General features: G+C 43.2%; 1 protein-coding gene across 1 annotated transcript; it reads left to right on the top strand.

Moving 5' to 3' along the window:
- The first annotated feature begins 1,222 nt into the window (after positions 1-1,222).
- On the top strand, positions 1,223-13,589 carry MCTS1 (MCTS1 re-initiation and release factor). The gene is made up of 6 exons (XM_077827239.1): positions 1,223-1,390; positions 2,485-2,637; positions 3,382-3,479; positions 4,743-4,876; positions 7,445-7,512; positions 12,085-13,589. Exons 1-6 carry the CDS (start codon positions 1,380-1,382, stop codon positions 12,164-12,166), a joined length of 546 nt encoding a protein of 181 aa, XP_077683365.1. The 5' UTR covers positions 1,223-1,379; the 3' UTR covers positions 12,167-13,589.
- Positions 13,590-14,459: the final 870 nt, after the last annotated feature.

The following is a 14,459-nucleotide window of genomic DNA, read 5'->3' as shown; positions in this document are numbered from 1 at the left end:
TTAAAGTGGCATCGCTTTTGCTGACAAAACTTTGTAGTGTAGACAAGGCCTGAGTTACGATTCATTCAGCTTCATCTGCATCAACCCATGGGAATGGGGAGGTGTGATTAACTTTCACAGGGACATTCCAAAGCCACAGGTGTCTTTGAATCTACTGTGGATCTCAGTACAAGCATGGAGGGCGAGGGCTCTTTGTGTTATGGTATAGTGATACTACCAATTTCCTCTCCATATTAGTATGATTTACTGTATTCTCAAAGTTTTGAGGGGGGCATGGAATAATGCTCACTAGAGGCCCTGGCCCCTGCATATCCCCTGCACAACAGTGTGGAGCACAGAGAGGTGTCATGGCCTCCTTTCCTCTTCAGCTACCCCCACAACCTATCCTTTCTTCTGCGAGGTGAGCTTGCTAGAGGACAGCACTGGGGCCTTTGAGTTATTAACCACACACTTTTCAACCTCCATAGGTTGTGGGCTTTCTTGGCACTCTTCCATCTCTCACAATCGGTCTGCACTGCTGACCTAACCACCTCAACCTTAGTTCAAGCAGTTCAGTTAGTAAATCCTTAGCAAGACTTTTAAGGATGTTGCACAGCCAGGCAGGGTGAAGGTGAGCAGAACCATAGGCTATGATTTCACAAAGGCTGCATGGGGGGGCAGCAGGCGTGCAAGGGTTCAGCGGTGCATGGGGCTGCAGGCCTGCATAGGGGTTAACGAGGAGGGTCGGGAAACAAGACCAGGATGGGGATGTGGGGGAGGCACGTGTAACTGAGGGCAGGGTGCTGTGTTCACACACAGGGCGAGCAGGGTAACGAGGGGCCGCGGTGACGCTGTGGCTCGGGTAGGGTGGGTCGGGCTTAGGGTGATGAGATGTCCTGATTTTATAGGGACAGTCCCAATTTTTAGGTCTTTTTCTTATATAAGCTCATGTTACCACCCACCCCTTGTTCTGGTTTCTCAGATTTGCTGTCTGGGCCCCCTAGCTGGGCTTTGTGCTTGAGCGAAGGCAAGGAGGGCTTGTGGGGGGGAGGGGCGGGACACTTCACCCCGTCAAAGCTGCAAGGTGGAATGGGCGGGCAGAGCCGCGCAAACCGTCCGCCGCCAGTCCTTGCACGCATGCGCAAGGAGGCGGTGCCGCGCGTTGCCCGCCGGGAGTTGTAGTGCCCCCGGCTGGCAGTCGAGCTTCCGTTGTTATGGTGAGGTGCGACATGCCGTAAAGCGGGCCCGCTTCCGGCTGGGGCTGACGGGAGAGCCGGGGCCTCGTGTGAAGCATCTAGGACTCGGAGCCCGTGGATGCCAGTTTTACCGCCAGCTCCTCCGTCCGCCCGGCCCCCCAGGGACCCGCCCGCCTCATCTGGCCGGCACCCAGCGTCCCCAAGATGTTCAAAAAGTAAGTGGGGGGCCCGCTGCCGCCGCAGCGGGATGTAATGGGCGCCCCGTGTGGAGCCGGGCCCCGCCCTCCTCGGCGGAGCTGGGGTCCCGTGCTGGCGGGCGGGGCCCCGCTGATCTCCTCCGTGGGCGTAGCGGCGCCCCCTGCTGCTGGTCGTTGGCACCGTCTCCCGGCGGCACAGAGGGGCAGGGGCTCTGAACGTGAACGTTCCCTGCGGCCAGGCTTGGGTTCACCCCCCTGGGGGCGGGGTGGGCACTTTCCTCTCCCCCCACCCGCCCCAGGGCCGCCCCATCGCCCTCGCAGCCACCGCGCACCCCGGTGGGGCTGAGAGAGCCTGGGGGTAGCCAACGGTGACACGAAGGGCATCAGTCGTAGAGATCCCGTGCTGTGAGGTGGAGCCGTATATAGGAATGCCGGGTGGGTACCTCGGTGTTACCATCGCTCAGCTCCTGGGCCTGGCTGGTCTTTATTCGTTGGGTGCGTTTTAAGTAACGCAGGGGATAAAATGCCCACTGATATTTCACCATTTCATTCAGTGCTGTAGGCTTGATGCTCTCTTTATAATGCTGTCTTTCTGATCTTCTCTAGTGGTCTCTAATAACAAAATGAATGTTATTAAACAATTAGCCTGTCAAGATTTTTAATAGGTTCACATTATACCTAAAGATAATACTTAGGTCGAGGTAATACTTAAGCCAGTCATTAATGCAGGGGACTAGACTAGACTAGAGTATTGTTGACTTCAGTGGGACTGACCCAAACTGGAAGAATATTGGGCTTTACTTGCTGTGAAAGCAAGTATTCGGCATCTAAATGCCATTTAATTGCCACTGAAAAGTTGTAAATTGTGTTGTATTACAATTATCTGATTATGTATTTCCTTTAACAAATGAGTTGCATATTGCCTAGATTAAAGTTACAAAATGTTTTTGTGAGCAGTACATGTGGGCATTAAATTGTAACCTTTTGTGAAAGATGTACAACTTCTGTACTGCCAGACATTTGATAGCTAAATTACATGTACTTTTTTAAACTTAAAATAGTGATCATACTGGCATATTGCAGACAGTGAAGTCTGTTTTGTGACTTGGCAGGTTTGATGAAAAGGAGAACGTATCCAACTGCATCCAGCTGAAGACATCAGTTATTAAAGGCATTAAGAACCAACTGATAGATCAGTTTCCTGGTATTGAACCATGGCTAAACCAAATTATGCCAAAGAAAGATCCTGTCAAAATAGTAAGATGGTAAGTTTCTCTTCTGGTAACCTCCGCTCCCAAATTGCCTTGATGTTTGTTTACTTTTCTGTGTCCGAGCAAAATTAAGTCTTTTTTGAGAAATATTTTTTCTCTTGGGTATCATAGATGAGAGTGCATGTAGGAGCTTATAAATTATGACTAGTTCAAAAGAATCCATGTTCACTGTGCTTTTGGAAAGCTATGTAAGAACTCATTCGAATAACTGAACCATCACCTGGTGCATGGCTGGTGTTACTGGGAATTTTTATCCCTCAGAATATATCTTTTTCAACACACACAGACAAAATAAAATAAATAAAATATAAATCTTCTTCAAATCTTATTTGCTTATGGTTAAGTAAGTGGGGTTGAGAAGAGTGTATTATGAGGAGGTGGAAACCTGAAGAGCATTTTTTCACCATATCTGGCCTTCCAAGTCTGACTTGACTAATTCAGTTTTTTTTATACACAGTGCACTTGTACTGAACTTCACTGTCAAATGTTAAATTTAAAAAAAAAAAGCAGACCCATAGTGACTGAAGGGCTGTGCCTCTTTTTTGTATTGCTGCTAAGGGGGGAAATGTTGAGGAACTAGGTATATGAGCTTAGTAGGGAAACTTGTGACTAAAATGTTACTGCTTGAATGCCCTGTTTCTGCATCAAACAAATGGTGAGATGCAGGAGAAACTGAGTAGTATGATGCAGTAACCCAAAAAAGTAATTGGCTCTTAGAATAACTCTTTTATCTTGCAGTCATGAACATATAGAAATCCTCACAGTAAATGGAGAGTTACTATTCTTCAGGCAAAGAGAAGGGACATTTTACCCAACGCTAAGGTTACTTCACAAATGTAAGTCTCTTGGGAGCTGGGCATAATAAGGGATGAGTGGAATTCAAATAGGTTTCTGTAATTACTGTATCAAACAAAACTTACCACTTGCATATCTCTGTCATAGATAAAACAAAATAGATCCAATCAGTAAGCTGCAGGTGGAAGAAAGCTAAGTCACTTAGTTCTTTTTGCTGCCAATGTGGGATTGTGCCCTACAGCATTTTTTGTGATACTTTGTGAAATCTTGTTCTTAAATGTGCGAAGCTTCCCCCAGTTCCTCTGGGAGACTTTTCCCTGACATTCAGTCTAAATTGTTGTTTTATCCTATTTCCTCATGTTATATTCCCCGGTTCCACCCAATATTTCTTTTGATTCTATTTTTTTTTTTAAATAATGGTATGTGGTTATCATGTAAATGTCCTTGTAATATGTATTTTGCTCCTCAACCCCACCCGCTCCTGCTCTAAAACATATATTTGGTAAAATCTATCCCTCTGGATTTTGTTTTGTTTCTCTTCTCTGAATTCTTCCTGTTTGTTTACATTATTCTGGTACCAAAGGATAACGTTTGTAAAAGCTCCTAAATCCCACTGAAAATTAATGGGACTTGGGCTTCTGAGTGCCATAGGTGTTTTTGAAAATATTACCTGACGTCCAGAACTGATATCAGTATTGTAAATGTAGTTTTGCAGAGCTTCTCTCTCTCTCTCTCTCTCTCTCTCTCTCTCTCTCTCTCTCTCTCTCTCTGACACTTGTATGTTCTGATCCCTTTCTCTTTTCTGTGTGTCTGTAATCCTCACTACTTCTGCCCCATCACATCTAGACTGAAAGCTTTCTGGCGAAGGACTGCATCTTTACTTGTTTTGGGGCATGGAGATTTGGATACTTTAAAACAATAACGTTGTCATTGTGAGAACGCTTACTGAAATTGTTACTAAATGCGTGGGAGATTTAGGTTCAACTATCTTAGTCATCTTCTTTGGATCAGTAGTGGATGAAAACTGTGGAGACAGTGCTCATATCCTTTGGAGAGGGTGTTGCCAAACAGCATGACCTCCAGATAACTGACGGAGTGATGATAAATCTCCCAAAAAATCTACTACCATAATAAACTAAATTTGTGATACCTGTAACTTGTTTTGTCCTTTTTAACCTGATCTAGAACATGCAGGTGTATTACTGAGTCCACCCAATGGCATGGATTACTGATGTCTGTCGTCATCCCTCCTACAGTGGGGTAAATCATAATTCTTCATTTCTCCTTCCCCCCCGCCACCCCAGATCCATTTATTTTACCACATCAGCAGGTTGATAAAGGAGCCATTAAATTTGTACTCAGTGGAGCGAATATAATGTGTCCTGGCCTGACCTCTCCTGGAGCAAAACTTTACCCTGCTGCTGTTGATACAGTTGTTGTATCCTTCTTGGTCAGTTATATTCATGTGTGCCACAAGATGAGTGAATTGTCTATCACTGTATTTTACAAGTTAGTCATAGTCTGTCCTGAATTATCCTAGCTTTTCCAGGGCCCTAACTCTAATAGCCTGATAAGGGACAGAGGCATTCAGATTCTTCTGCAGAGTAAAGATTGTTCCATAGTTCTTACTTATGTTGGTATTGGTGCATAGTCACTAATGATTACAGTTTTGTCTGTAGTTCTTATTTAAGGGCTCATTGAGGGTCAGGATGGTGTTTCGTTAATCTGAACATAATTATTTTATTGCATAACTATCATTAAATCATTCAAACTAGTATAAAAGGAGACTGGAGAGGAGAGATGTAATTCACCACACAAAAGTAAATAAAAATAAATCTGTTGAGAGCTTTGCTCAACTGTATATTGATGAAATATTGGTCCTACTGATGTCAAAGGGACCCTTGCAATTGATCAGAGGCAAGATTTTACTCTATGCCTGTGATGGACTCCATTGAGTGTGAAGGGGGCAAGCATTCCAATCTCTGGTCTCGCCTCTCCACTGACTGAGACTGGAACCGTCGGCAGATCCAAGCTGGGTGATCTAAAATGCTTCTACTGTGCTGCTACTGTTAGTTAGCATGTGTCATTGTTAGCCTTAGGGCTTGTCTACACTGGCACTTTACAGCGCTGCAGCTTTCTCACTCAGGTGCGAAAAAACACACTCCTGAACGCTGCAAGTTTCAGGGCTATAAAGTGTCAGTGTAGTCAGCGCTGGGAGCCGTTCCCCTCGTGGAGGTGGGTTTTTTTCTCCCAGTGCTATGCTGCGACTACACAAGTCACGTTAAAATGCTGCTGCGGCAGTGCTTTAACGTTGCTAGTGAAGACGTGCCCTTAGTAATGAAAGAGCATACATCTGACTTCTCTGGTGGTTTTTGATGTACCCAGGACTGTGAGTCACTTTGTTACCCCCTGCCTCCAGCGAGGGGGGAGTCTGGTAGCTGGGTGGCAACTCCCTGACACTGTGAGCCCTTCACCTGCTCATGCCCTCTCCTCTGGGCTTATGTCAGCCCTTCCTTTGCCTGCAGGCTAACAATAGGTGCACCCCAGCTCATGAATCCCTTTGAAACATCCCCTTGTGATACCCAGCCCCTGACACTGGCTATTCACAGAATTTTCAGATCCTGTGCAGCATTCCCTAGTTTACTAGTTTTACTCATGTAAAGTACACAGCACCTGTGAGCGCTTAGAAACAAAAGTAGGTTTATTTTCCTAAGAAAGAATAATGATTTAACTAGAAAGAGTGTGTGGAAACAAGTGCTTACGATATAAATTGAAAATCTCTATTTATACTTACAATAGTTACCTTTCCTATTCAATAAAATAGATTCCCGCACCTCCAAGTTCAGTCTGTTGCAGAGCAGGGTGGTGGCTCCTCAATAATCAGAATCCAAATTTTTTGTGAAAGCACCCCAGTCAGTGAATGGATTGGAAGCAGTGTGTCCTTCTCAACACAGTTCTACTGAAAACAGGTTTTGGTTTCTAGTCACAGCCAGGGTGAAGCTCTTTCTGTTGTAATGTTCTTTTTTCACCTTTAAGTGGTTTTGACTGTGTCTCTTTATCTCTGATGGTTTCCTATTCAAAGTCTCAGTAATGCGCAAGGCTAAACAATTGAGCCTTGAAAATTGCATCACTGGCCAAACAGGGCAGGATGACAACCCCACCCTTGCCCAAGTGGGACATTACCGAGACATCCTAGTGACTTCAAGACCTTTTTTACTTCAAGTCCATAAAGCATACTTTCAATATAGATACATTATGCCTTAAATATTACCTGTACGTACATCTCACAATGATTATTAATATTCACAAGTTACGAGCTTTCTGTAGATACCTTACATGTTACTATTTATGGATAATACCCTGCAAAATGTGTTCAGTGTAATGAGTTTGTCAGGTCTGAGGTGGGAACTTATTTGTGAAGTTCAGAATACGCTTTGGCTCAGAGTTTGTGTTACAACTTTATTGTTTCAGTTGTGTCATTGGTTACGTTCCTCAGGATTTTGGCTTCCGAGTAGTTGAAAACAGCATCCCAGATGTACAACTTTAATCAGTGTATCATTCTTTTAAGTAGAGCAGGGCCATCACCTTTCCCTATTAGGCACAAAGGAAGCAGTTAAACTAACAGCAATACAGTACTGACTTCACATGGCTTTTTCTATTTCACAGCTGTTTAAAGGCCATACAAACTGTGGCTGTGTTTCTTCCCACATTGACTCAGCAGTTTAACGCACTATATTTTTTCTGCTTAACAAATCTAGAGCACTAGTTTGTTAATATTCTGCACAGTGTTTGTTCAGTGAGACATTGTACAAGAATACAGTGCTTTAGTGCTTACAATTATCTCTAAAAACTAAGCTCTTGAGAGTAGTAAAAGGGTAACAGTTATCCTAGTGACTATGATACTTCTGAAAAGGTGTTTCCTAATGTTCTGCTGCTTTTATTTTTTTTCTGCAATATGCTTTTTTAAAAAACAAACAAACCCGTATTCCTTAGCTCTACGTTGTAGGCAATAATGGCAGAAGGAAAACAACATGCACTGTGTGTCGGAGTCATGAAGATGTCAGCTGAGGACATGTGAGTCTCATTTTTAAAACTGATATACAATATAACCTACCCCTTGTGATAATTCTTAATTACATTTAGAAGACAGTGACCTAAGTCAGAGTTTATCAGAGTGGCTGTACTGCTGTTCCTTCCAAGTGCAGAACTCATTCAGGCGTGTTTCCTGCTGAATCATTCTAAGAAGCACAGAAAAATCTATTTAGGTCTTTTCTCCTTTCCCCCCTGCAGAACTACAAACTATTATTTTATTTTTTTGCATGAGAGAAAGGGAAGAGGGATCATGTTCTGAAATATGGACAGTGTCAGCTTGTTACTTTTGTTTGAGGCCTTTATGAACATAAAACAGCAAACAAAAATTATCTCTATATAAAATACTTGCTAACTGATGGGACTCAGTGTCCGGAGAGAGTTGTAGTTTGAGGTTTAGGAGGCTTGAGTCCATCACAGTGATGCAGTGAACTTTTCATGTTTGCCAGGACAGTAGAGATTAGAAGTCTTACTGGCAGTCTTTATTTCTGCCACTTGCCCTTTTTCTTCATGTTGTTCTCTTGTCCTAACCCTAGTCCATCTCCCATGCATAGAATTCGTGCTTGCTGAGGTTAGATAGCTTGGCTAAGTTTCTTCTGGAACTTAGAGGCCCATTCATGGGAGAGAAGCGAAATGAAAAACTACTAGAGGAGGCAGTAGAGAAGAGAATGGTTTGGGGGAGGGATAGCTCAGTGGTTTGAGCTTTGGCTTGCTAAACCCAGGGTTGTGAGTTCAATCCTTGAGGGGGCCATTTAGGGATCTTGGGCAAAAATTGGGGATTGGTCCTGCTTTGAGCAGGGGGTTGGACTAGATGACCTCCTGAGGTCCTTTCCAACCCTGATATTCTATTAACAGAAAGGGATGTTTCTTTAGCTGCAAAAGAAAGGAGGTGGAAACCTTTATCTCCTAACTATTATTAATGTAAGTTTTTTTTTTTTTTTTTTTCCCAAAAGCACCTAACTGGCTTAGGCAGTGTCTACACTTAAAATGCTACAGCTGCACTGCTGTAGCACTTCAGTGTAGACACTCTCACTACAGCATGGAGGGGTTCTCCCATTGCTGTAGGTAATCCAACTCAATCAGAGGCGGTAGCTAGGTCAATGGAAGAACTCTTTAGTTGACCAAGTGCTGGCTACACTGGAGGGTTAGGTTGGCATAGCTATGTCTTTTGGGGTGTGGATTTTTCACACCCCATAGAGATGTAGCTATGATGACGTAAGTTTTTTCAGTGTAGAAGCCTGAGGGTTGGTCTAAGTATCTAAGGCACTGTCCACACTTAAGTGCTACAGTGGCACAGTTGTAGCGCTGCAGCTAAGAATTCTTCCATCGACGTAGTGATATCTATACTGTGCACTAAGTGGGCTTAACTGTGTCTCTCAGGGTTTGAAATTTTTCACACCCCTGTGGGACATAGCTAGGTCAACCTAAGTTTGAGGTGTAGACCATGCCTAAGTGACTTTTGAAAATGTTATGTAGGTTCCTAAAATCAGTGAGAGGCTTTTGAAATTTCTGCACCTTGAGGCTCTTTATATGGCACTGTAAACATGTGAAACATCAAATAAGCAGAAACTCTCCCTGAGAAGTAGATAAATATTATTATTGTAGCACTATCCACATTTTACAGATGAGGACATAGAGGGAAGTGTGGATACATGTACTCTTGTCTCAGGTCTGCAATAACTTGCCCAAGGTCATTGTAGATGTGGGCTAGAACATAGGTATCCAAATGTCCAGTCTTGCCGTCTAACCACTGAATATCTTGACTCTGAAAGAGAGGCAAACAGAAGGGGAGAAAGAAAAGGGAATAGAGAGGAGAAAACAAATGACAAAGGAAAATGAGAATAGAGAGAACCCATATAGTGCCTAGGTTACTACAATATATAGTTTCATAATCTTCTGCTTTTTAATGTACTTTGTGAGCTCACCTAACACTTTGATTGAAGCTGCAGAAAATAATGACAGAAGGTTGATAAAGTAACAAGTCAAATTGCTGCTTACAATTGGGCTAGTCATTAGATTAATGGGGCAGTTGTTGTTTTAAAATAAATAAATATATCCAGACGTATATAACATTTCTTCCAGTTCTTAAACCTAGAATGATTGCAGTTCTTTTCCTGCAATTAAATTCCACATGGTGTTTGTATTAAGGGGATACACACACAAAGCATAATTTAGAAACAAAAGGCTATGAGAAGAAGAATATCACTTCTAAAGCTCTTTGCAGTTTTCAGAGCACTTCAGTTACTTTTTGCAATTCTCAACTCTCATGAAGGAAGTAGGTATTCTCATTTTATAGATGGGGAAACTGAGCCACTAAGTGACTTGCCTGCAACCGGAGCTGGTGGCAGAGTTGGAATTAGAACTCTCAAATTCTGGATTCCAGCAATGTGTTCAGTCTCTGACACCTTACCAGGATGTATGCCAGGGGATTGGTTATAATTTTTGTAATGGAACTTTGAAGACAGTGAAGTTTTCTCAAGTAATAGAAGGGTTGGTTGAATAACTGAGGGTTCTGTCAAAAGGGTGCAATTACATATTGGTAGGATGACAACTGGGAGATTCCTGCTGCTTGAATGACTTTTGTCATCTTAGCAGGCATTAGGAAATGATTTGAATTGAAGGATTCCAATGTATAGAAACAGCCTGTGTTGTTAATTACCATAAATGAGTGGAAGGGAAGCACAAATGTGGCTTGGAGTTAAAATATGCCTAAAACACATCTAGCAGTGGCCTGGTGGTGGTAGTACATTGCACTGTCATGAAGATGGCTGAGGTTCAGTTCTGTGTGATGTCCCTAACACTCTGAGATGAAAGGGCCTGGATCAGTACATGATCATGTTGAGCAGGGGCCCTAAATTAAGAAATAAATAAGTAAATATAGGCCATTAAAAATGGAGTGTTACATCGGTAGAGAACTACTATCCAGAGGGAGAGGGCTGGTCATAGGTCATTAGTACCTCTTGCTGCTTCATTGATGAGACTATAAGAACATTAGCTTTGGAGGAGACTGCACAGCCTACCAGCAGGAGAAAAAATTACGATGCCATTGAAGTTTGCATGAGTACAGCCCTGCGCGGATACACAAATGTGTATCCGCATCCAATCTACTATCCGCAAAAATTATCTGCCAATATCGGCAGGTTTGCAGGGCTCTACACTGAGGGCCAGGCTGAGGCTCTGAGGCATCCTCCCTGTGGGAGCCTGGTCAGGGAGAGCCGTGGGCAGCCCGGGTGGAGTCCCGGACCCTCCACCTACCCTCATCTGGGTGTGGAGCCTGGGGTTGGGGACACAGCCAGGGGCTGCTCTCCTCCTCCCCCCCGCGCCCGCGCTACGGGCAGGTGGAGGGTCCACCGCGGCTCCCCACAGCTGCCCATCTGGCTTTTACAGTGGCTGGGCTGTGGATCCAAGCTGCTCCCTTCCCCGGCTGGAGTTGGGTCGGGGGGAGCCGTGACGGACCCTCAACCTGCACTGGGCAGGGGACCAGAGCAGTCCCCCAGCTCAGTGTCCCTGCCCCTCAGCGCAGGTGGAGGGACCCAAGCTCCCTACAGCTGCCAGCAAAGCTCTCTTGGACCCAGCTCCAGCTGGGGGGTCGGCTAGCACCGCAGCTTGGCCACAATAAGAGCTGGGTGGGCAGCTGTGTGGAGCTGCGGCAGACCTTCCACCTGCCCTGGGCAGGGAACCTGAGCCCTGCACCCCTACCCAGTATCCCTGCCTCCTAGCCCCCCCACCCAGGGCAGATGTAGAGACCCAGGCTCCCCACAGCTGCCAGTGCGGCTCTCCCAACTTTGGCCGAGGGGGTGGGTGGGAGGGCGGAAGGCGGCTGCTCGGAGCTGCAGCCTGGCCATGGTAAGAGCCAGGTGGCGAGCTGTGGCAGACCCTCCACCTGCCCTGTGCATGGGACCCAAGCGACCTTCCACCCAGGGCAGGTGAAGGATCCATGCCATGGTTCCTCACAGCTGCCTGCCTGGCTCTTACCGTCAGAGCCCTGCTCGGATACAAAATTTGTATCCGCAGCCACAGTGCTATCCTCAGATATAAAGTGGATACCTGTGGATTTGCAGGGCTCTATGCATGAGAAAGGAGAATCAGCAGGCAGATAGATGGTTGAGTGAGTGGAAGTCCACCCGATGACAAATGTTATAATTTCATTTCAGTGTGACTGTTTTTATTGGTGTTTCTTAGCAGTGGACAGTCTTCTTCTGGTAGATGGTGTTTGTTTTCTAGTTTCATACTGCTTTGTCAGATATTTCTGGTTGTGGTGTGAGGTGCAGCTGAGCAGTAAAGTTTGATTCCTACCTACTTCAGGGATTATTTTTTTATTATGTACTTTAAACAGCATCTTTACAAAATAACAAAGTTCAAATTAAAAACTAAGGTATAAAGTCAGTCAGCTTACATAAAGAGGCTTTTCTACAGCTTTCCATGTATTTTACAGTTTGTAGTCATGTTAGTTAACTTACGTTAATGTAGATGAGCCCAAAAGGTTAGTTGGGTTGAACTGGAAATATATGGTAATGAACCATTATACCTTTTTACATTTAATTTTTCCTTTCACAGTGAGAAAGTCAACAAAGGGATTGGCATTGAAAATATCCATTATTTAAATGATGGCCTCTGGCATATGAAGACATATAAGTGAAGCAAAAGAAATGGTGTGACCCCCCAAAGGAATGCACTTAGAGTAAATGGACTGCTTTGTAATTCCTTTTGTTTTTAATGTGACTGAATGTACAAATTTATTTGTGGCTACGCTAAATAAATCAAGTGAATGCTAAAGTCCTGTTAGCGGCAATAGTTTTCTAGACTCTATTACAGTTCTTAGGCTTTTATCCTAAATCCATGTTGTCAGAATGCTTGAAGATATATCTGATGAAAAGGCCATATGTGAACAGTGAGTAGAACACTTCCTGCGAAGAAGAGAGAAAGCTAACAGTTTAAAATGTTGTGCTCTCTCCTAGCACAGTAATTTAAATTGGATTTAGGATATATTTAATGCTGTTGTATATAAAATTCCTAAAATGTGTTAATGCATTTGCTTTTGATAACAGGAAGTCAAGAAGGATGTTAGTTTCTGACTTTTCAACACACAAACTGGATGTTTCTATGTTCCATATGCTTTGTGTCAAATTCTAATTTATTGTCCAACAGTAGTGGTCTGAATGTTTTACTCAGCTGAGTGGCCACTTTTTAAGATGCAATTAGTTTTATGGACTATAATATAAACATTGGATTGTGAGACACATGACATGACCAGGATACGCTATTCAAATGATCAGTTACCACACCATATTTGAGATCAGTTTTTCCCTGCATTGAAAATCTATAGTAACAGTGGGGAAACTTTAAATGGCCACCGTGGTAATTGCTAACAGGTTCTGTAACCAGAAGTTAGTATTTCTGGGCCACATTTTAAAAGAAATATCAACTAGGCCTCCATTTGTGCACCCTATCACCTGCACATGTGCTGTTACTACTTATAAATGGGGACTGCATGCATAGACTCCTCAGCATTAAAGTGATTGTGCCTGCAGAAAGAATGTTGTCGTGCGGAAAGATCTGGAATGACCAGAGTAATAACTCTACCTGACTCATTGTTGGAAAGATTTATTCATATTGTAAATCTTTTTATTTGTATTTGCAGTTTTTAATTTTGTATCAAATGGCTTCTGTCTCATTCTGTGTGTTTTGTTTCAACATTTTTGGATACTCTAATTCAAGAACCATTGACTTAGAGAAATACTCTTCCCTTATCCTAAAGTTTTATTACAACTATGGGATATGAAATGTGTTTTATCTAACAATAGGTAGTGCTAGCTTGAAGATTTCTCCTCTTCACCTAACACTAAGTTAAAAGGTGTCAGTTTTGAAAGTGACAGAATTCTAATGCTCCACCTACTTATTCTAGTAACCAAGGAATGAAAACTAACTTAACCAGTTTGGTAGCTACTACGCTATCATTGTTGAACAAAGAAAGCTATACAGTGCTCACACTTTATTCTAAAACAGTTACATGTCAGTTTTTAAACCTGGTAATAAAACTTCTCTGAACTCACCGTTAACCAGATGTGGGATTACATTACATGCTTTTATTTGTACTACTCAAGTAAATTCAGAATTTTTTCCTTTATTTTACTGACACAATACAGTAAGCTAGGCCTGTCCTGGGAGGGGTTGCACAGGAAATTGATTCTACTTTCCCTTTAACTTTCTTGTTGATGTTAAATGATGAAATACTGTCAACTAAACTTCCCTTGGGTAACAAGGAAAGCTGATAACAAGAAATGGAAGTGAACGGGTTCCAGTTCACAGAATAGGGGAAGGGAGTAACTTATCTCTAACAACTTCTAGCTAAGATCTGCATAGTTTTAAAGTTGCTTTCATATAAAGAAAATAGCTCTAACACTGCCTACCTTGTCATTTCTTGGAAAGGAATAGTAACGTCAGGGCAGATCCTGATATGGACACACTTATCATTTTAACCTGCTGTAACTATAGATGGGTAAGTTTACATTGATTTAAGAATGTCCAGTCGCAGAGCAAGTTAATGAAAATTACATTTTTTAGTTGAACTGCTGCAGCTTTGAGTGTAGGCCAGGCCTCAGCCAATGCTGCAGTTTTAGCCTATCTGCATCAACAAAGAAAGTGTGAAGAAAATGCCTATTGACCCTCCCCCTGCCAAAAAGACTGTTGGAAACTCAGTAACCTGCTAAAATTGCCCATTCCCTTCTGCTGGGGAAAGAGTGCAGTAAAAATCATAGCCCTTTCCACAAAGAAAATGTTGGAAATGTGGAGGTAGACAAGAGGATCTATAACTGAAAACAGTCTAGTACCAACATTACATGACAACTGTAGCTCCTCCTTCCATGTCTCTTGAAACTCAAGGGTGGGGCTGAAGCATTCATACTGCTGTTACTGGGATACTGACTTTGGGG

Source organism: Eretmochelys imbricata, chromosome 9 (assembly GCF_965152235.1).
Source record: "Eretmochelys imbricata isolate rEreImb1 chromosome 9, rEreImb1.hap1, whole genome shotgun sequence".
Lineage (NCBI taxonomy): Eukaryota > Metazoa > Chordata > Testudines > Cheloniidae > Eretmochelys > Eretmochelys imbricata.
The sequence above is the reverse complement of the archived record's forward strand: the minus strand, read 5'-3'. Positions and strand labels throughout refer to the sequence as shown.